The 23,585-nt window shown below is 36.6% G+C and overlaps 1 protein-coding gene across 1 annotated transcript in view; it reads right to left on the bottom strand.

Moving 5' to 3' along the window:
- Nucleotides 1-432: 432 nt before the first annotated feature.
- Nucleotides 433-23,585, bottom strand: part of rps6ka5 (ribosomal protein S6 kinase, polypeptide 5) — a 34,378-nt gene continuing 11,225 nt past the window's right edge. Inside the window, exons 6-17 of the mRNA XM_052580695.1 lie at nt 23,418-23,501; nt 23,127-23,230; nt 22,153-22,303; nt 21,830-21,991; nt 17,802-17,927; nt 16,718-16,851; nt 16,515-16,608; nt 10,126-10,296; nt 9,639-9,830; nt 7,071-7,230; nt 6,808-6,971; nt 433-6,705 (exon numbers count right to left, since the gene is read on the bottom strand). Of these exons, the coding sequence (XP_052436655.1) occupies nt 6,421-6,705; nt 6,808-6,971; nt 7,071-7,230; nt 9,639-9,830; nt 10,126-10,296; nt 16,515-16,608; nt 16,718-16,851; nt 17,802-17,927; nt 21,830-21,991; nt 22,153-22,303; nt 23,127-23,230; nt 23,418-23,501 (1,827 nt within the window). The 3' untranslated portion in view covers nt 433-6,420. The remainder of the gene's footprint in view (nt 6,706-6,807; nt 6,972-7,070; nt 7,231-9,638; nt 9,831-10,125; nt 10,297-16,514; nt 16,609-16,717; nt 16,852-17,801; nt 17,928-21,829; nt 21,992-22,152; nt 22,304-23,126; nt 23,231-23,417; nt 23,502-23,585) is intronic.

Here is a 23,585-nt window from a genome sequence, read left to right as displayed (position 1 = left end):
TCTTTTGAAAGATAAAATGCAAATGGTCGCATTATGAAAATATACTTTTGTACATTATTTTACAAACTAATTTTATAGATTATAGATATTGTATATATAGCTGTGCGTGTGAGTCTGGAGTCTGAGGAAGAGTCTGGGGATATCAATATTATATTATAATATCGAATCTATAAACTTAATACATACAATATTTTATATATAACCGATAAAAAAAAAAAAAGAATTACATAAGTCTTTACATTTTAAGGGAAAACTAAATTTGAGTGATAATATTCATGGGCTTCAAACAAGTCTGTAAGAAGTTTTTCTTTTATTTCTTTCTTTCTTTCATAAATGAAGAATATTTGGATAAAACATTACAGTAGCCACTCAGTACAGTGTAAACTGAAAATATAGAAATAAACATCAATAAATGCACACAACACATGAGCATTTTTGTGAATTAAGAGGTTTTATTCCATTTGTGACAATTTAATATTACTCGTTCAATAAGATATGTATTCAAAACGTTAAAGCCCTTAGTAGTTTTTTTAAATTTATATATATATATATATATATATATATATAAACACCTCAAACATATTTTGAATCACAAAACAAACAGGAAAGCAACTGCTAACAAGACGGTTAATAAAAGGAGCAAACTTTCTGACATCTCACAGACAGAGTTGATTCAACTCATCGGAGACTAAAACACTCATGCAAGACACTCCGATTCGCATCTGTATCAACACAATGGACTGATAGAAGCACACAGTCCTTGAAAATATGAACTTTCCATCTAATCTTGAAAACAAAGCAATGGACACATTGACAGAGTTCAGTGCCATCCTGTGTGGTGAAATATATGGCTTAGCACTTACAAAATACATTAAAACTCACTATAAATATAACTTTATTTTAGTGCTTTTAAGCATTATAGTTTAATAATAATTAATTGTATTAAATTAAATTAATAGGAGAAAAAAACTCTAGCCCAGCTAGATAACACATCTGTTTTTTATGATAAGCCATTCAGGTCTCATGTTGAAATCTATCTCCATGTAATGGCTAAATATTAAACATCTAGTGCACAGTGAAGACTAATACAGAGTCTAGAGACAGAAAAGCTCTTATATACACATCCCATAGTCAATGACCAGCAACACAAACTTAAAACTGTGCAAACAGCGCCCCTTGGTGGCAGCGTTTGGTTGCACATCAGGAGGAACACAGGAGTCTGTGAATGTATACAAAAACTTTAAATCCCAAATTCCCTTTGCAAATGGACAATAAAATGCAAAAATACACATTTCAAAACTAAGTGGCTTTGCTAGACATATCATTTTTAGACGTTTTTAGATCATCACGATCACAATATGTGAATTTGCTGCAACACCAAACAAATACTATTGACAGTTACATTATCAAACAAATAAGAGCATAGACAGCAAGAACGCATATGATGTACATTTCGCATTATGCTTTTTTTGGTGGCTTTGTGGAAAGTGCAGTTAAGGTAAACATGGTCCATTTATACGTCAGACAGGGGAAAGAAAATCTAATGAAGTCTTAGGATTGTGCTAGTGATATGATGCTTAATATGACTCTTAAAACAAACAGAATCACATTTATAAATGCGTTTCACAGCAGGAGATGCTGGAAGATGTTGAAAGATGGAAGCACATGGACAAGGACTAACCAAATCAACAGATTTTTAAAGAATCCACTATTTAAAAAAATAGAAAATAAAGCTTGGTGTGTTGAAAAAGGCTGTGATTTTGCATTAAGTTTCACTGCTACAAATGATGACTTTGGTAAAATAAAACTGATATGTCATTTATTCAGTTATAAAAACCCTTTCCATAGATTCAGACTTGAGTGGAGACTCAAACATCCCAAGGCATTGCATGCATGGATACTTTATAGAAAGGAAACAGGAGTTGTGTTTGGAAGAGGAGACACATCAAAACAATGTACAGTGTGTGTTTTCGTTTGCAGTAATCCATTCAAAATTTTACATAATCCATTTAAAACTGTCAAAAGCTATTTGCCAACACTGTATAAATATTTAATGCAGCTTCCGAGGATTTTGAATAAAAGCTTTGTGCCAGGGATAACAAACTTAAAAAAAATATTGTTTGCCCAGTCACATTAACCAAAACCTAAACTACAAGCACACAGCCAATAAGTACCATTCAAACATTTGGGGTTAGTAAGATTTTACTAAATATTTTTTACATTTAAAGCAAGATTTCTATTTGAATATATTTTACAATGTAATTCATTTTTGTTTTCAGAACCCATTAATCCAGCTTTCAGTCCCACCATAAATTTCACTCTTATTGAGAGAACTCGGTTTAAGTTTTTACTTTTAACAAATTAATTTGCAGTACTACTAAAGTGAACAGGGGGTAAAAAATAAAATTTAATATAATTAACATATACGGTAATATAATACAGTTAATGTTATTCTCAAGATGCTTGACTCCAAGAACCCTTAATGTCCACAACAATTAAAGACCCCCATGACCTTTCCAGCTGTTCATACTTGATCGAGGAAAAAGATTAGCAAAAATATTTATCCTAAATTATCAGCTGATAAAATATTTGGAATTTTATTATTAAAATGCCCATGGAATTATTAAAATGTTCCTAATTTACATGACTTTTGCACATCTAAGCCACTGAGAACCACTGATATACATATCAAAATTCTACATTTTAACCTAAACTTTTGATTCTGAAAAAAGTTCTCAATGGTGTTATTTGTGAACTACCCCTAGCCACTTTTTGTATTACAGGCTACTTGCTTTTTTCTTTTCTTTTTTTAATTTCAAATGACAGTTTTGATCTTTGAAAGTTTGACTTTAACACCTAGATCATAGCCACCTCTAGAACAAGACAATTTGTACTAAAGATGTCACAAACCAGAATGAGAGCAAGTTTCCATGCAATTAAACAAATCTATTCACAGTGCATTCCAAATTTGTCATGTACCCAATCCACTTATTCCAAACCATTGTGAATTTCTTTCATCTGTTGAACACAAAAAAATATATTTTGAAGAATGTTGGTAACCAAACATTTACGGTAGCTATTTTAGCACCCACCACCAATAGCTACCATTAAATATTTGGTAAAGAGCCTTCTTGAAAATATCTTCTTTTATGTTAAACAGAATAAAGACACTTATACAGGTTTGGAATTGGAACAACGTTGGATGGTGAGTAAATGACAGCATTTTGATTTGGGGTGAACTCAACTCTCCAACTTCAAATCCACAGCCCCTTTAAAATCAAGGTGTATCTTAAAAAGTCTAATCAGCCCATCTCCATGAGCAGATGAGCCGCCCACCCCCGCCGCTATCACAGATACAAGGGCTCTCGGTTACATTTCACAAGCAGACAACACAATTTACAAGCACCAAAGAGCACTAAAATAGGGAAACAAAAATGGAGTGCACAGATCAAAGGAATAGGTTCAGTTTAAGGGCCGATGCTCACTACACTTCTATAAACACTGAACGAAAACCCACGTCTGGCCTTTAATCTCATAACAGCTAAAACAAAAGGAAAACCTCCTGAAAACGTATCAAAACTTAAAACAAGCTCCATGTTTGTGTGAATGGATGCAGGGAGCCAGTGGGACAAAGAGTGGCACGGCAAACCATCCAATAATGCCTCTGTCCCCAAGGAGAGTTCAAATGTAGGACTTTCTCTGCCTCCCCTAATTCCCGTTCTATTAATATACCCAAACAAAAGGAGGAGGCAGTAATGAGGGAGCTTCAGGGAGAGCAGTGATGGGGAAGAGGCCGAACCCAGCGGCTTTCAGCCACATGAAAGTGAGCTGAGCTCCTCCTGTTCTTATTGCTCTTGTCCTTTGCCCGGGTTCGAGTGGGCAGGAGCACCAGTTTATGTGTGTGTGCATTTGTGCATGCGTACCCGCCGCTGGGTCCCAATCCAGCCTTCGCTATTTAAAAGCTCAATGACAGGATGTCTCATCTCGGTTGGGGCACAGGAAGTGGAATGCATGATTTAAGAGACCACAGCCTTGCGTCTGTTCCTATAAATGGCAGTTACGTTTGCACTGATGAGGCACTGTTTAGATTTTCTAATGCATAAAAGTCTTTCAGGACAGAAACATAAGAGGAAAGGAAGAAAATAAGTTTTGCATAGCAATGTAGTGTTCAAGTGCCTTTCAAATAGATTTTTTAGTGCTTGAAAGATATGAATACCACCATGTCAGCCATCACAGCGTAATGTTCTGAATAATACAGATAGTCATTCAGGTTAAAGATAAAACCATTCCTTTCAACTGTAAAAATGCCACCACTAGCTAGAAAACACCAACACAGAGAAACACATATTAAGCTCAGCAGCGTTGTAGAAAATTAAAGGTTCTGTATTGGCATCAACGGTTCATCAAGGAACCTTTAACAGCCATGGAACCAAGTGGAAAAAGGGTTTTCAGATTAATAAATGTTCTTCACACTTAGAAAACATTTTTTACATGAGTAACTCTTCACTGAAAGGTTGTTTTGAGAATCCAAAATGGCTCCTCTATGGCATTGCTACTATAGAAGAGTGTAGTACTCAAGTCAGGAAAAAGACTACATTTGGACTCAAGAGTCAGAACGTTACTGAAAATATGAACTTGAGTCCTGCAACACTGCACCTTCGTTGTCAGAAAACCTCAAAGGCTTGTAAAACAGATGACGCCAAGAAGAAAAAATGCAAGAGCATCGTTTTAAACACCACAGACTCTGCCGCGACATGTCTTAAAGCATCTTTTATCTAACACCGGGCCAAAAACACAACATGCCACTATCAAACAGGAAGCCACAGATGTCTTTTAGCTAGCGTATAACTTATTTTCGGGCTAAAATGTGGCCCTGCAGTCGTAGTTATCTTCTGTAAGATAAGAGTGTCATTAGGCTTTGCAGATGCATGAAGTCAGCATGAATCAAAAGCCATTTTCTTTCTCTCATGTGATTCTCTAGTGAAACAGTATCACAAGAAAAATGTAGGGAGGGACATGAGTCCATCCACCAGAAACTGATTGGATCATGAAAAGTGGCAGCATTACGAAGCAGAATACAGTCGGATTTAATTTAAGTTTTCTAAAACTGTTGCAAAAGAGCCATTTAGCTACTGGTTAGCATTATCCAATAGCTTGAGAGGCCTAAGTAATCATTGCAGGGGAAGAAAGAGTTACATTTTGGTTTCTCACTGTTTACTATAGAATCTGGTGGATTCAAAATTTAAAATGAATCGATTTTAAATTCACGTTGACTTTAAGCAGATTCATTCTCAGCTTGGACGTACACTCAAGCATAAAACCTTGAATAAAACAACACCCGAAGCAACACCTCTAGAGTTCTCTCATTTTAAGATGCAGTCACATTAGCTAAATTTCAGCGATACACACCAAAAAAATTCCACTGTCTACTGTCGATATTAGCAACGCACGAAGTAATGCTCACACAGAAGTCACTTTCTTTTGGTCAACACATCAAATTTGTGTGAAAACAAACTGTACCTGACATAAAATCAGCGTGGAGAAATGTTTCACACCTTTGCAAAATTTCTAAATGTACAGATTCCTATGGAAATAACTGGATTTCACCCTTAAAAATTCTTAGAGCAAGAGTAAATGTGACTTCACCTTCAGTCTCTTAAAAAATGAATATAAGTTTTAAAGAACAAATAAATAACATGAGGAAAGGATCTCAACAGAAATTTCAAATAACATTTAAATAAGAAACAAACTGACTTTTTTTTTTTTTACCTTGCAATGGTTACCTAACAAGAGTTTTACAATGAAATGAAATGCTTCCAAGGAAACTATTAACACCTAATACTTGCTACTTCAGTAAAATCTTTTGGAAGAAGTCAAAGACCGAAATTAGATATGTGAATCAATACCAAGAAGCTCCCAGCAAAAATGGAGCTGTCATATTTGGCAAATTAATATATACCAAATATGTATCATATACCAAATTTGACAGAAGTCTGTATAAACAATAAATCTCCTCTTTTACAAATTCTATTTATATTCTTTTAAAATACATATCCCTTTCTTCTTTTTTGCCCAAAGCAAAGTGCCTGATCTTTCAGGACACTGCAGACGCAGACTTTCCTTTTTTCACCATCATTGGAAGGTCTGATGCGCCTAAAAGTGAAGTTCTCCCTCCTGTTTGAGACAGCGGACTGGATGCAGTGGAGTTTCGCCATGCAGGACGTGAGCCAGAAGTTCACTCAAGCTCAGCCTTCAGCACTCATTGTATGCATCTATTGCTAGTAATGGATTTGAGTTGGTCCTCGCATGCAAATTCTGGAGTTGTACAGCCTTGCCAGAGCATGAGGAGAAAGAATGGTGGGATAATTATGTATCCTAATTACGTAACCTATCCTGTTGTCCGACTCTCAGATGGGTTCACTATGAAAACGTGAAGGCAGGCTCGGGCTCGCCTTGAGAGGGCTCATCGTCAGGACCAAGAGTGAAAGGTGTGCTCACGGAGGCCTGGGGAATAATGGCTGTCTCTCCATCTGTTGGAGTCTTATCCTGAGACTGTGAGGAAGAGGACGAAGATTGCGTGCTCTCACTGGAGCTGCTGCGGGTCTCTGTGCTGGTGCTGGTCTTCTTCATCTTTCTGCGTTTGGCCAAAGGAGCCTTGTCAACTGTCTGGAGTCGGAAGCCCTCCCGCTTACACTTATTAAAGGCCTGGGGAAGATAATAACAGTATTATGCTATGTTGCAATCTTTATTTTCTAGCATCCTTCTGTTTTTTTTTATTATTATTATTTTCCTTCAGATTTCTCTTACATTGAAGGTGGCTTTGACACAGGTGTGCACTGATATGGTAGAAGATCCCAGGATGTCAGGGGTCATAAGAGGGTTGGAAGAGAGCTGACTGTCATCCTGCAGCCAGGCATTATAGCGTAGGCCACACATTTTTATCCGCTTGTTAGGGTCCACTGTCAGCAGCTCTGAACCATGAGTAGGTCAGTCACATTTTAGTTTTAACAAATGCATTCCAATTTAAATCACTGCAAAATGGTCTCTAAACATCTTCAGCTGTGTCTTACCTTGTATCAGATCTTTGGCCTGAATGGACACATTCCTCCAGGCTTCACCTTCAAAAGAGAAGTCTCCTTGTTTGATCTTCCTCATAATCTCTTCCGCGCTGGTGTGCATTAGACTCTTCCCATGGCACTGAAATGGGACCTGGCCAGACAGCATGGTGTACTGCAACGAAATAAAAAACACAAGTGCAGCTTAATGCGGGATACCTCAAGGTTCTATCTTACAACCAATTTTCTTCACATTGTTCACTGTTATGCAAATGATACAGGGCTGTACCTTCCTTTTAAAGTCTAATTTATTGTCCAAATACATGTTCTTGGTTTTACGGTGCACAAAACATAAGTTTGCATTATTCCAAAGAAAAAAAAATTGTATAAAATTTCAAGTTTCAAATTTATTTCATGAAAAAGTTATCATTTGATCCACCTCTGAGACAACTTTCTGTTTTGAATATGTCACCAATTCCTGATGAATAAAATGAAGTCCTGCCTTACAATTAACGTGACAAGAAATATGTCACATTATTAATGTATAATGGATTTGGGAATGTTTCCACATATTGATTTTATACCTGTCAATGTCTGTTTTAAATGTTTTTTTATTGCCAAGGTGATGTTTAAATGGTGGGACAGTGCACATTAATAAACATCACTGTAAATATGCAAAAATTAGCCAAAGGACATTTTTCTTCTGTAGTCCCTGGAAAGAATGTTACAGTATCACCCTAGAATCAAAATATAAAATCGAAATGACACATCATCATCATCTATCAACATGTCAAAGGCGGGTTTGAAAAGTTCAATCTTCTTGCTTAGAGCTATTACCAAACTAAAATATTTCTTGTCTTGAACAGGACAATCAGCGAGCTTCTGACTGTTAACATCAAGAGGGACCGTGCTTCTTCTACGGACACAGTATACGGTTTTGTTTTTTGCTTTTAAATCTGTAAGTGAAACGGAACCTTGTTACACTAATGTCAGTTTAAATCAGATCTCTTAAATGTGCCATCCAGCTGCACCTTACTCATTCTTGGTGCTTATAATAGATAACTGTGCCTTCTCTGTTGGTGCCAAGGTCAGAGAATAGCCACCCTCCATTGTGTCCTCAATACATTAAAATTGTTCTTTACGACTTATTTGTTCTAGCTGGACATCGTCATATTGTAAAAGTCATTGTGTGCCGGACAGATGTAATGCGCATTTTCCATTTGTCTGTGTTTAAGCACAACACAAACTGATCAACTTTTGTTATTTTTAAATGTACTATATCAATAAATTAGAGATAAGAACACATAACTGTTATAAAAAGTAAATGGAAAACAGTGCACAGCTAAGTAAGCTACAAAGCTCTTGTCTCTCTCATCACTGTGGTCTCTTTCCATGCTGTGCAGAGCTCCAGGGTCTCACAGCCTGTCAGAGATCATCACGTCAAACTCTCCTGCACTACTCTGTTCTCCCCCCAGCCAGGTCCTGCTCCCCAGTATAGAGTGCCTCAAAAATAACTCAGCTATGGACATCTCCCCCAGGCTCCATCATGCTATCTCCTCTCATCTTTCTCTCAGTGAAGTCCTGGCTGGAAAGATTTCTGCTTAAGGGTAATCGCGAGGACTCTAATCAGCAATGCTAAGCTGTTTTGGAAAGGCTTGATCGTTTGTTTATTTTGGTTGGTGTTCAAGTGAATAAGTGTTACAAACAGCAAGACATGGATTCATATTCAAAAGGAGTAAATAATCTACATGAAGGAGGACAAAAGCTTGTGTTGATACAGAATCTCAATTTGCAGAAATGGGAGAACGCACTCATATATTCATACAAAAATGCACCATTCAGTGTTTTATTTCCTTTAAAAAAGGCTGAAATAGAGATACTTCCGTTTATTTAGCACATGTCCCTTTCTCTTCTCTATAAAATTAGTTTCTAAACCTAAAGTGGGTTTCTGTGCAGAATAGTGGTCAACCTATAAGGATTTTTTTTTTTTTGAAGGCCGATGTCTTTATCTGGATGGGTGGCCAATGGCCGATATAAAACCAATATACATTATATGATATCACTAGGGGCTGTCAATTGATTAATTTTGTAATTAATTATTTACATGATGTATCGATTAACTAATCTTATTAATTGCAAGTTACATTTGGCAGTGAAAATACCCCCAAAAGATTATTTAAAGCAATTTTTTGCAAAATTACAAATTATTAAATAGACATTACAAACAGTAGTATTAGAAAGAAATGTGTTATTTGATGGAACATAAAATGCATTATACATAAACATTTAGGCCACAACGGCCTAATATTAACTATGGAACATAAAAGAAGATAATTTGAGAAACATTTCAGATTTTTTTTATTCATTCAATGGAAATCACTAGTAACTAAAACAGATTTGTTACCAACAGTCTCCAATATACCTTCTTTTATCTTCCACAGAACCAAGTCAGTCATTCAGGTTTGAGTAAATGATGACTATATTATCACTCTAAATAAATGAGCAATCTTAAAAAAAAAAAATTAATAAAATAAATACCTTACACACTGTAGGCATTACATGCAGTATAAATATTGGCCTTACCAAAATAACTCCTAAACTCCAGAGGTCACAGGACTCATCATAACCGTCATAATTGAGGATTTCCGGTGCAGCGTACTGAAGAGTGAAGCAGGGGGTCTTCAGGAGCTGATTGTCAGGGGGTTTGAGCCGTGCAAAGCCAAAGTCAATAACTTTTATCTCTGAATTCTCAGTGTCATCAGTGAAGAGTAAATTCTACAAAGAGAAAACTCCATTACACAGTCAGAAAAATAAAGCGAACACATATGTTTACTAATTCACTGTACACCCTACTGAAATACAAGCAAAACTGAGGAGCATAAACTTAACCAGGCAGATGTTTCTTGAACAAGTTTCCTTTTAATTAAACGAGTCTTGTCAATCCCTGAGGCCTAACTACCATGTAAAGTTCAGCCCAACCTGTACTTTGGGAACCATCAGGCTGGAGTGCTGTGACATGTGGGTTGTACATTTGAGATAATGACAGTGGATGTGTTGTGGCGTGCTGTACCTCAGGTTTAAGGTCCCTGTGCACCACACCAACATCATGCATGTGGCTGACAGCAGACACCAGTCTGCGCATGATGCGGCTGGCCTCCGTCTCGCTGAAGTGCTGCTTCCTCCTGATCCTCTCCAGCAGTTCTCCACCTTGCAGGAGCTCCAGAACAAGATATGTGTGTAGCTACACAAACATAAAGTAGTGTTATTTTAATATCATTGACATACTATTATACGTTTGTTAATATTTTGAACTAGATTTTACTTTTATATTTTATATTTTTACTTTCTAATTTTAGCTACTCTATTTAGTTTTTATACATTAGATTTTTTCGTTTTAGTTTTAGTTTTTAGTTTTTAGTTTTTTTTTTTATGCTTTCAGATAAATTAAATGAAAATGAAAAATGCTTGCTATGCATCTAGATGAAATAAGTTTCAGTAAATGTTTATTTTATTTATTAAAATGTCTTTTTATGGTTACATTTTAAGTTAACTATAATAGTGTTAGAGAGCTCCAGTCATTCAGTGTCACAACGCAATGGTTATCGCATGTGCTCCAGAAATGTTGAGCTTTGGTGCTTATGTGAGCAACAGGTTTCAAGTCTGGCCTCAAACACATTCATATAATAATAATAATAATAATAATAATAGGCAGTGCCAATCTTCTCTATGCACGAAGTACACACTCTTGCTCTCAAGGATGATTTAAAGGGTCATGAATAGGGATGGGTACCGAAACCCGGTATTAAACTGGCCCTGGGGCAAAATTATGAAAGACCGTAGTATCAGTAAGATCTGACGGTATCGGTTCTGCTTTTGGTACTGGAGGAAAAAAAATAATGTACTATGTATTTTTGCATAATAATGTTGTTGTGCACATTTAATCTCGCCAAACATTTCTAATATGCGATCATACTAAGACGTTTGTCCGTGAGATCTGCGTGAACTCTCATGCATGCCGCGGAGGCTGCCTGTCAGTCACACACACACACACACACACACACCACAACGAGCGCATGCACATGCATTAACTGTACGTAAACTCCTGCTTAATAATAAAGAGTGACCATGGCGAAGAGATTTGCTTAATGTTATCATGCACATTTTATCTTACCAAACATTTCTAATTTGCGATATTATTAAGACGTTTGTCTGTGAGATCTGCAAGAACCGCGGAGGCTGTCTGTCAGTCACACACACACACACACACACACACACACAAGAACGAGCGCGGTACACGCATAACAGTATGAAAACTCCCGCTTAATACAAAGAGTGACGATGGCGGAGAGAGCAAAACCAAGTGGTTATACTTTACTAGAGTTAATGCTGACAACCCTCATTGTCATAAGTGCAAAACAATATTTGCATGTAAGGGCGTAAACACAAGCAATCTGTCAAAGCAAAAGTGCATGATGTGTATCGACAGCCTAGCTAGCTCGTCTCTGGTTGTTGCCCCATCTACGTCAGGTATGTATGCTAAAATCATGTTGAATCAACTTTGTTCACGTAATTTAAAATAATGTAAAATCTCCCTGGTTTGCTAACCTTACGTAGAAATTCTGTTGATTTCTTTTGGGAAAAATGAGAATGAAATCAACATATTTTCTACTTGTTTTTAAAATTCCAAATAAGGATAAATCAGTATGTAAATGTAAACATTTATTTGGCTAACTTAAATGCACAGCACCTCAAGTTAGTTTAGTTACTACTATGAACCAATCAACTCCTCCTAACACCTCTGGTCCAAGACAAGCCCATTATTAATTTTACATAAAAAAAATAAAGAAATGTTAATTCTGTTCTCAACTTGTTATTGAGGACCACAATGGAAATAAGTCCTGGAATTTATTGTGTTTTTATTAGGGCCGGGACTTTAACGCGTTAATTGAGATTAATTAATTACACAAAAAATAACGCGTTAACTAAGATTAATTAATTACAGAAAAAAAATCCCGCATTTTTAATAACTTCTTTTTGCACCGCGGAACGTTTCTCACTGGATGAGTTTCCGCGGACCGATTATACTGGAGCACCAACTAGCGTTCGCTTATCAACGCAGCACATGATCGAACCTCAAGTATCACCTCAACGCAAAACATATAGCAGCTAGCGTGGACTTTACACTTTATGTTGAACTATGTATTATTTTGTTGGTGCAACAGTTTATGTTGAACTCTTTATCGTTTTGGCCAAGGTTATTGAGAGTTGGACTTAGTATGTTATGGCCTCTGAAGCAACAGAGAGATGTTTTCTAATAGTCAGTGTTTCCAATGTTCTGAATGTAATTGACAGTATTGTGTTTTACTTAAAAAAACACTTTACAGAAGGTTTCAGCACCTATAAGCTTCCTGAATTTCTGAAATGTACTATTTCTAAATTGTTTCTAAATATGCTATTGCTACACTTCATGGTAAAAATTGCACTGGTCTGCTAGACTTGGTTGAACAAAAATAAACAATATTTTGTTGCTTAAGCTTATGTATTCAGTCATTATTCAATGGTATACTATAAATCCAAGTGAAAAAAAATTACTTCTCACTGTTCTCAGGTCAAATATTTATATGCGATTAAAATGTGATTAATTTCGATTAATTAATTACAAAGCCTCTAATTAATTAAATTAATTTTTTTAATCGAGTCCCGGCCCTAGTTTTTATCCTCGATTGTATCTGATGCCTTTTTGTTTTTGTTTACTGTAAGGCTTTCTTGATATAATTAAATAAATCAAATCATATTCTTAAAAAAAAACACACACACAACACAAAGTACCGATAAGAATACCGTTAAAGTACCGGACCATTAAGCAGTATCGGTATGAGTAGTAACTCAGTTAAAACCTTAACGATACCCATCCCTAGTCATGAAACCCTAAAACACTTTTTGAGATATACAGTATACAAAGTTTCACATCAGTGAAAACAAAAGCAGCACTCATTATGTCTCTTATTAAGCAAAAAGTGGATTTTTAAATTTTTTAAAAATCATTCCTCCGATTCAAAAAGCAAAGTTGAACCAACATCAAAAGGAGACATTTATGCATTAATTTGCAGTGGTGATTGGGTGTCGTAGCTGAAGAGTACGTGTCTACATCATAAATTTTCTAAGCTCTTCTCAGTATTATTCATGAGAATTAAGTCTTAAGATATAATCACTACACTATATTATGCATGATGTCATCTTCTAGCGGAGAATTCAAATCTCATGAATGAGCTTCTGTGCTGTCAGTTCACCTCTGTAAACATGACGTAACAATATTACACAACACATGGAGCACGCATGAGTGAGCAGTTTCTGCGCTAACTCCATGATGAGTTTAATAACACTCTCTGCACCGATCATAGTTCATATCCGGACCAGAGTTTATGTGCACATATTTCATATTCTCTTGTGCTCCGAACTATAACCAGCACCGTGTATGTGCACATATCATGTCTTCTTCAAACAAAAGATGCACAAATAAAGGCAGTGATAGAGCGGTACGTTGATCATGATCATGATGACATGATGGATTATTGTGATTCAGAGTTATCAAAGATACAGAGTGAAAATTAAAAGAAAAAGTAAACAAAAAGTAAATATGCCTTTATTCTTTCTGTTTTAAACTGATGTGTGTCACTTGTTCTGAGACTGTAGTGCTGGTAAACGTGAAAATATTATTTGAACTTTTAAATGTTCACCACACACGAGTTCAGGTTTTTTGGGCGGGGCTAAAATTATGACCCGATGCAATCGAGTCACTGAGCACAGCCTCTCCCCTAACACTATAAGAGATGTGTTCGATCTGAACCAATCGGCATGTGTTTGACATTAAAATACAGCAAGAGCTATAGAGAGCGGACAGCTCCTTATGCTTTTGACTCACTCTTGCAGTACTTTGATGTCATTCACCGATTGGTCTGCGCAGCGCTGCTTGAAGTTGAACACACATGATTACTACAGTGGACCGCTCAGCTGTGAGTTACTGTCATTAACGTTAGTTACTACATTCTACAGTTTAATAGCTGGCTAGCTACACCTTCTTCATGTAAATACATAATACCTGGTTGTGATAATCTACAAAACTGCTCAGTCTCCTTGTTTAAATTAAGCTGCTAAAGGAAGACAGTTGAATGATAGCACTCCCAGCGTTTGAGAGCAGAGAATAATGCTTATTTTTTTCAAGATTTTGATAGCTTATTTGATTGACTTTTTTTATAGTTCAGTTTAGACTGGGTGGTTGATAACGCATCTTTTTTGTGGTGTGACAAACTCACACATTTAATATTGCTTTACACAGACTATAAATGCAGTCAGCTTTGTCTTACTGTAAGTGAACAGTTGAGAAAGCTGAATGCTTATCAGTATATTAAATCTTCATTCAGTCTTAAAGTGACAGTAGCCTAATAATCCTGCTGTTGCATGCTATTATTTTTAGTAGGCTAAATTGTTTCTTTTGTTTAAAATTTTTTTTATTGTACTACTGACTGTTTTAACTCATAGTTTTTCGTTGGTAGTGAAACTGCTCGTAAGTCAAGATTTAAGTGTTGAAGAACCACCGCCAAAGCTTTGGTTTGGGCCCCCAGAGTTTAAGGACCACCACTGGGCATAAGACTAAATATAAAATTAGGGACCACAAAGAAATACATTACTTGCAAGAATAACCACATGGAACAGTATATGATCACAATCACACAGATAAATAATCCATTATAAAGTGCAAAGCCTTCTATCCTGGTAGAGATGCACATTTAATGACAAAGAAAGTCAGAGGGAACGCTGCCTTTGAACTTGGAAGGAGCTGGAAAAATCACTTGGCAAAGGTTCAGATTCACAATGATTTAATAAATGAGCTTCAGTCTCATTATACGCTGAATAAGTGTGAATAAGTGAACGGCAGAACAAGTGTTTGTGTGCCGTACGTGGGTGGGAAGAGATAGAAAAGAGTATACGAGTGTGCGTGTGTGTGTGTGCAGGAAAGAAGAAAGAGAGGGAAATGAAAAAGAGCAAGCTAATATCTGTCATTATCTCTGGTATAGAGGAACAAAGACCCTGACCGGGCAGAGCGGCTTTGCTTTTCATCTGGGGCAAAGCACTATGTACAGAAGGTGGGGGATGATAACCTCCAATTGACAAGTGGGCATGCACACACACATACACATTTTACAGATCTGAGGAGGTGCCCAACTGACTCAAGCTACCATACTAGCTACCATACTTATCATACTAATGAATATTAGGACCATGGATCAGGACCGTCTGGCTCACACACATAAAATAAAAATAACATGAGTAAAGGTGTTTGTTTGTTGATTTTTGCTCTGATGTGCATTATCAGCTACTAGACCTTTTATTAAGACGTGTGCCTTTCCAAATCCTTCCCATTCAGTTGAATTTGCCACAGGTTAACTTCACTCAAAATGTAGTAACATCTACAAGCAATATGAATGCTCCTGGGCTAAATTTCAACTGTCCTAGATATGGTATGAATATTTAGGAATTAAAGTCACTTAAGCTTTTGAATTTTTAATACATTTTAAAAACCTGTTTTTTGCTTGTGGGGAAAAAAGTAATTTAAAGCAGTTTAGCATAAGGTAGAGACAAATCAAAACTTGAAAAAAACAATTGAATTCTTTCACAATGTTCAACAATTTGGGTTCAACAAAAATATAACGCTGCACAACTGTTCTCAACATTAATAACAAATGTTTCTTGAGTAGAATATTAAGAAATAATAATAACTGGAGTAATTGCTCCTGAAAATTCAGCTATGCCATTAAATGAATTTATAAAACTTTAAAATATTAAAATGGAAAACATTGTACATAATGATATTTCACAATATTACACTCTCATGACATTTTCGATCACATACATGCAGCTTTGTTGAACATGGTGTTCCTTTTTCAAGAATATTAAAGTGGAAAAAATATTTCATTTTGATGAAATATCATAATTTTTGTAATTCTAAAAGAAACTTTATTACAGTTTTTACTGTACAAGCTGTCTTAGTTTCGTAGTCTATGTTTTTTTTTTGTCTGTTTTTAGTCTCCCGTTGACTTTCTTTGGCAAAGCAGATCTGATGCACTTCTATTTTTTTACTGCCCTGCAGGAAATGTAAATCTATGCTTTTCTCTAGGATTTATTAAGTAAAATTTACCAATTCGACACCACTAACCGTAGTGTTATTTCTCCATTTAAGTTTAACCTTCTTTGGTGCTGCTTCTGATAAAGACTGGACTGTAATTGAGACGAAGTACAGTGAAAAGGAAGGGGACAGTTTACGAACAGGAGGGAATTAAATCTGGGGCAGGTGCAAGGACAAAGAGAGTTCAAACTTATTCAGGCTAGCCGAGTTGATTAAGAGAATGAGGCTTTGATATGCACATGAGCTCTAGGTTGCAGTCTCACACACTGTCTTACCTGGTCATGGTAGATCTCATGTAGCTTGACTATGTTGGGGTGTCCATCACACAGTTTGAGAGCAGCGATCTCCTTCTGTGTCTGTGCCTCCATTCTGCAGAGCAGCAAAACTACAAATTATTTCAACGAATATTAACCTATATCATTTAACTGAACTTTAAAAAAACGAAAAAGACTCTATTAGCAGGCTGCATAGCTGGTACCTTTTACTGACGATCTTTACGGCATATTTCTGTCCAGTCTTTTTGTGAGTGCACTGTCTGCAGATGGAGAAGCTTCCCTCTCCCAGAGCGTTCTCCCTCAGGTCCATCTCATAGTTCATGTAGAACGGAGAGTCCTACAGTCAGATTGTCAGAGGTCAGGTAAAATCCACTTACAAAGTTAATCAAGATTTTTGGCACCAAAACATGAACTGACATGAGCCCTGATTTGTCTGGCTGTCCTATATATTATGTTGAATTGCAAACTGACATTTATCAGAATCAAGTTCATGATTAATGTGAAGCTGCTGCAAACGTCATATGTTATTGTGCTTATGGTTTGACGAATTCTGAATTCTGGTATAACAAAAATGTAAATGTATTACAAAAAATAATTTGCTCCTGTATTATATAATAATAGAAAGTGTAATTATTTATGCAAGCAATTGATATATTAAGTTACTGTACCTGTGAACTATGTATAATTAAAATTAGTGAACTGTAACCTTGTATAATTGTTTTTTAAGACTTAAGGTCCTTGTCTGAAATGTTCAGATCGTCCTTTCGTATTTTTCATCCTTTCCTATCAAAATCCTTGCTACGGATGTGAAATTAATTTTTTATTACGGACAAAAGTTTTGGAGGCAGTGTGTAAGCATGATTGAAACAACATGCCAACAACATATTTGTTTTTTAACATGCAAAACTGGCGTAAAACTTATATTCAAAAACCAATAATCACTTTAGTAAAAAAAAAAAAAAAAGGGAAAATATGGTTTCAAAATATTAATAGTAGTTTAATGGTCTATCACTATTGAAAACTAATTTTACTGCCTAATAATCACTGCCATTTCTTTCAATGTTTTTGCAAAAATAATGACTGTTTCAAACAGGTTTCCTGCAGATTTCACCCTTTTTCCATCTGTTGCAATGGAGAAATGTTTGTAGGTCAAATCAACAAATGAATGGCATTTGCACCTCACTTTAACTGGGATGGGAGAGGAGACAGTATTTCAACACTGAAAAATGACATACTTCAGCTTTAAATATAGTAATGTTTTTACAAATTGGCAATATGCTTACTGACCTTCATCATAGCACTACGGGCAACAGCGGCGGAGCCCGGCCTCTCTGACCCGCCGCACAGCTGACCCGGATCGTCCATCACCGCGTTCCTCTTAAACAGGATGGAGGGAGCCATGAAGGAATAGCCCTGCAGATGCAAACATCTATAAACACACTGACTAACAGACAGAGAACTAATGCAGAGGACGTTTTAGGGTCACTGACAGAATTCAAATACCCAGGCCTTCTGCATTTCTGCAAATCATTCATGCTGATGGACTCCAGTAACATTGTTTGCGGTAACTGTATCATGTGCGCCCATCTAAATAAAGCCTCCGACAGCCCATGTCCCACTTACACGGCCAGACTGCAGCTGTGTGCTATATGGGCGGAGGAGTGGCTGGCTGGTTGAGAGGATGGCTGGACGGAAGGATGAGGAGATGAATGCCTGAAAAATGCTTTTAATTGCTAAGCCAAGGTATTTGATTGCCCCGCTTTTCAAATGATCACAGTCCTCTAATGCAGTTTAATTTCAGATTGTGAGGACTATGAGGGGGTGGCTGGGTTTATATGCGGCTATGCATGTGCGTGTGTGTGTGCGCTGTGGAGCGCTTCGTAAGTTATCATTGCAGACGTCGCTGCAATTGTACCGCCCGAGAATTACGAAGGATCAAAATTCCAGCTCACATGAAAGGCGAACGCTTAGAAGAGCCATGATGAAGTTGGTAATCAAAGGTTGAAGGAGTAATTGAGCCAGACATGGTTGTTCTCACAGACGCCGACCTTTTATTCCATGACAGAGCCGTTTAATGGCGGCATTGATCCGCCAGACTGAAGGATTCAGAAGGCAATCATAGACACCATCTCTTTCGCAGCCTCCCATTTCAGCTGGCATCATGCTATAGGCAACGTTATGGATCAAGCCGCATCAAAAATAGTCATTCACATCTGATGCTTGAATCCATCTCCATATCACCATAATTACATCTCCAAAAGCTCTCTTATTCATCTGAATATCAACATAGACAGCCAGGCTCATGTTGCGTAAGTGATAATTATAAAGGCTGACTTGCCAATATACACTTTTGGTACTTCCTGCTTACTAATAATGGAGGGTTAACGGAACGATAATATTCTAAAGCTACATCAAATGTCCACTCGTGTGCAAAATAAATCATTCTCAATGTCATAAATAAATGCTCAGCTTTTTTTTGAGTTAATTTTGAGGACATTTGCATAAAATAATCTACCATTCAAAATTTGGGGTCAGTAGGATTTTTATTAAAAGAAGCTAATACTTGCATGCAGTATGCATTCTAGGGCTGTAGCTATCGAATATTTTAGTAATCGAGTATTCTACCCAGAATTCCATCGATTAATCGAGTAATCGGATAAAATGTGTTTTTGCTTAAAGTGCAATACTAATTATGCAGGAGAAAATGAGACTCCTGGGTCTCTTAAAATTAACAACTAACTATTTTTTAAATGCATAGAATGCAATGCATACATCAAAAATAAACATTTAATTATTACCCATTGTTTCTCTGTCTGTACTTGTACTGTGAACAATGACAATAAAGTTGACAGATGAATTAAGTGCTTTTAAGTGCCAATCGGTTGGGGTTTTAAATAAAGCAGTTTCTGAGATGCACATTAAACAATAAACACAAAACATTAATTTAATTTATCTTTTAATTATAAAAAATTAAGCAAACTTAACTTTTTGGTATACAAAGGGGATTTACTATTAAAAATAAAACATGGAAGAAATGTGTGATTAAACCTTAAAAAAAAATAATGTTGGATTTTGGTTTTTTTTTAGTAGTAGGCTATGTACACTGTGCTGAACAATAATTTTTAACCGGACTTTTATTTTGACGGGTTGGTGTACCTTTACAATTCTGTGTATCTGATGTGACGCTAGTTTTACTCTATTAATCAAACGGTCAAATGCTCATGAAGTGACTGTCAGAGCAGTTCTGGAGATGTTGTTCATGTGTCCACGTACTTATTTAGTGAGACGCTGAAATCACCGGAACGTCACGCTCGCTTCAGTGTGTTTAATGAATGAAGACGCGCTTCTGCTCCATTCATTAAAGGGGGGGTGAAATGCTCGTTTTCACTCAATATCCTGTTAATCTTGAGTACATATAGAGTAGTACTGCATCCTTCATAAATCCAAAAAGTCTTCTAGTTTTATTTTATTCATAAGAGAAAGATAGTCTGTACCGATTTTTCCCGGAAAAACACGACCGGCTGCAGGCGTGACGTGTGGGCGGAGCTAAAGAATCACGAGCGCCAGTAGGCTTTTGCGTTGAGAGGATTTGGAAGCTGTGACATTACCGTGAGGGAAAACCCATCATCCAAAACAAACCCTTTTTCCTTGGGATTGCATCATCCTTAAGAAATAAACGATACGCAAATCCGTCGTCAAACTGGGCCTTGTGAACAAGCATCTTCGAAATGCAGGGAACAAACAAAAACACTTGCACAACTCCGTTGATGCTCTGTAAAAATAAACTCCATCCACTGGTCCCTTAATGCTGTTTTTTCTTTGGTAATCTGTGCAGGGTTGTCTTGCCCTGGCAACCAAAAACACACTTCTTTTGTGACTTTTCGCGACGCTCTCGCTCTGATCAGTGAAAGTCTGTGCTGCTCAGCCCTGCTATACGGGAGTGCGCGCGCTCTTCCAGCAGAAGTGCGTCAGGACCCATATACGGAAATTCCGCTCCATCGAACGTCACACAGAGCCATACTCGAAAAAAAACTTTCCGAAACTTGTGACAAACCGGAAGGAGTATTTTGGGAACAAAAATACTCCTTCAAATGTACAACTTAATTTTTGAAACTTTGTCCATGTTTAGCATGGGAATCCAACTCTTTAACAGTGTAAAAAACTCAGTATGCATGAAATAGCATTTCACCCCCCCTTTAACAGAGACACGCAGAACATGCAGGATTCATATTTAAATAGACTGTTCCAGCTTAATATTTACAGATATAAGTCCATATCGTGATTTGATGTAAGTGCAATGACCTATTTTTGATTAATTCGTTCAAATTTGACAAATTCCGAGCCAATCCGCGTTAAACTGTAAATTCCGTTTTTATGACTGGATTCCGCGATTCCATCCGCGCTTTCTGCATCGCAGAATCATAGGGCCCTAGTTGTGGTATGCCAGCTCTATCTTGAAATGAACACATGCCACGCCGTTCTCTTTACATTTGCCCGCGCACTCAAATCAAAACACTGCTGACTCCTGGCAGTATGCGACTTTGGACTTCAGCCCTAATGCATTCATTTGATAAAAACTTACAGTTAATTTATATTTCAAATAATTCTATTCATCAAATAATTCTGAAAATCAATGCATCAGTTCCAGAAAAATATTAATAACTGTTTTCAACACTGAAAATATGATGAGAAATGTTTCTTGCAATCAGCACTTGACAATGATTTCTGAAGGATCTTGTAAAAACTGAAGTAACTGCTGCTATAAAAATTCAGTTTTTCCAACATAATAATATAATCAATAAAAATATAATTTAACTTATAAAAATAACATAGCTGCATATAAGTTATATCATTGCATGATTACATAAACTAGTGAACTGAACCAGTTAGTGGAAAAGAATAGTACTTTCCCATTCGCCTGATGCTATAGATTAAAGGTAATAATGTTCAGTTTTCTTGCATAGACCAATAGTTTCGCTTCATAAGATCTCACGATATCATCCTGAGCCATGGGCATTAATTTTGTGTTGCATGACAGGCTTTTTTAATCTCCAAGACGGGCAGCAATTTTATGAATCACCAAGCACCATGGTTAAGGCTAAAAATCTTCTTTACTGTTCTACCAAAGAAAAAAAGTCACCTATATCTTGGATGACCAGAGAGTGAGTAAACTAACAGCTATTTTTTTAACTGGATGAACTATCAGTTTAAATTCCTCACTTTCACACGTTAGGCCGTCTGACTTGCAAATAACCAAAAATATCTGCCAATAAACAAATATTTTAATACAATAAAGTAGTTATTAATTCTATTACCTGAAAGATGCGGTCACAGTTGTTTGGAAGTGCTGCTGGGGAGTATGTTGGGTCCATCTCTGTAAACTCCTCAGCAAAGTTGCTAACATCCAGCTCATCACGAATTACAGGCTTAAACGGAGCCGGAACCTTCTTAGCAGCTAGATCCTCCCAGTTCATTTTCTAAATCAACCATAGTCAAACATTTTATATGTTGGTCCTTCAATGCATGAGTGAATCTCAATTAACTTTAACAAGCCAATTATATTACTTGTATTATTCTGTAAAAAAAATTTATTTTATTTTTTGTGGGGAAAAAAGTAAATTATTCATTTTCATCTTGCCTGGTAAAATGGATGGCTTTTCACATTCTGGGCCCCAGAGGGCCCGGAGCCCAGCCTCTTCTTTGGGTCTTTAATTAGCAGTTGCTGGATAATGTCTTTGGCCATAGGCCCCATGTCTTTGGGGAATGGAGGATCTTTGTTCATAATTCTCCTATCGGGAAAAACGTGAGAATTAAAAAAAAAATTATAAAAAAAGCAACAACACCAACTGTACCCTTCCTTCAGATTTGTATTGGAATTATAATAAAACCAAGACAGGTTAAGAGAAGAAAAAAAATGCAGCTTTAAGAAGATAATTCAATGATATTGTCATTATCATTATCAATATGCTGATGCAATCAAACAGTCAACTCATGATTTCAAAGCAAGGCGGACTTCAAGATAATAACAAGAGAACTGGTGTTTAACCACATAAAGGCATGGAAAGAATTAGGGTTGGAAACCGAGAACCAGTTATTATTCAAAACAACAATTAATTTGAGTTTTCAGATCGGTTCAAGTCTGATTCCTAAAAAACTTCCTCCAATGAGTCATCTTATTTCTTCATGTCAGATTAACCCCCCAAAAACTATTTTTGTTATCTGTATGTAAGGCTCATGATACTCTCGTTGTCTAGTTGACTGATCCTATCTGTTCATATGACAATGTGTGTTCATAACAAACAGATCTGATACCCAATAACTTCCTTTCCATACAATGAAAGTCAATAGGAACTGAAACCGTACAGCAACCAACATTCTTCAAAAGTTCCTTCTGTTGTCTTATACAGAAGTCAGTCATACAGGTTTGGAACAACATGAGGGCAAGTAAAAAAAAATAATTTTTGGGTGAACTATCCTTTTAAAGAACCATTAATGGAACCAGAGTTGCTAAGAGGAATCACAATCAGAATCAACATCATTAAATTCGCTCATCCTTACTCCCTTTCTTAGAGAGGAAACGGCTCTGAGTGTGTGTGTATGTGCTGGTCTTACTCAGCAATGTCAGAATGAGAGTTCTCATTGCCATCGACAGTGAAAGGAGATCCTCCGGTCAACAGCTCATACATTAGAACTCCCATACTCCACCAGTCCACCGCCTGCAGGAGCACAACACAAGGCCTATATATCCACCAAATGCACATTCAAATATATGATGATTGGTGCAAAAAAGTTATGAATCACCTTTCAAAGTCAAACTTTTTTAAGTTGCTGTATATAATTTAAGAACATTACATGTGTAATTAAATAGCACTTAAAAATGGGCGGATAAGCGGTTCACTTTACCTTGTCATGTCCCGACTCTCCTCCTGCTACAATCTCAGGAGCCATGTACTCAATAGTGCCACAGATGGAATAAGCCCTCTCTACCTACAAGACCAAAAGGGTTTATTTTACTGTTTGCAAAAACCTGCGCCTCCCTTGCTTCCAAATTTCCTAAGGTTTTTTCTACAA

The sequence above is a fragment of the Carassius gibelio genome, chromosome B17 (genome assembly GCF_023724105.1).
Source record: "Carassius gibelio isolate Cgi1373 ecotype wild population from Czech Republic chromosome B17, carGib1.2-hapl.c, whole genome shotgun sequence".
Lineage (NCBI taxonomy): Eukaryota > Metazoa > Chordata > Actinopteri > Cypriniformes > Cyprinidae > Carassius > Carassius gibelio.
This window is presented reverse-complemented; position numbering and strand designations above follow the sequence as displayed.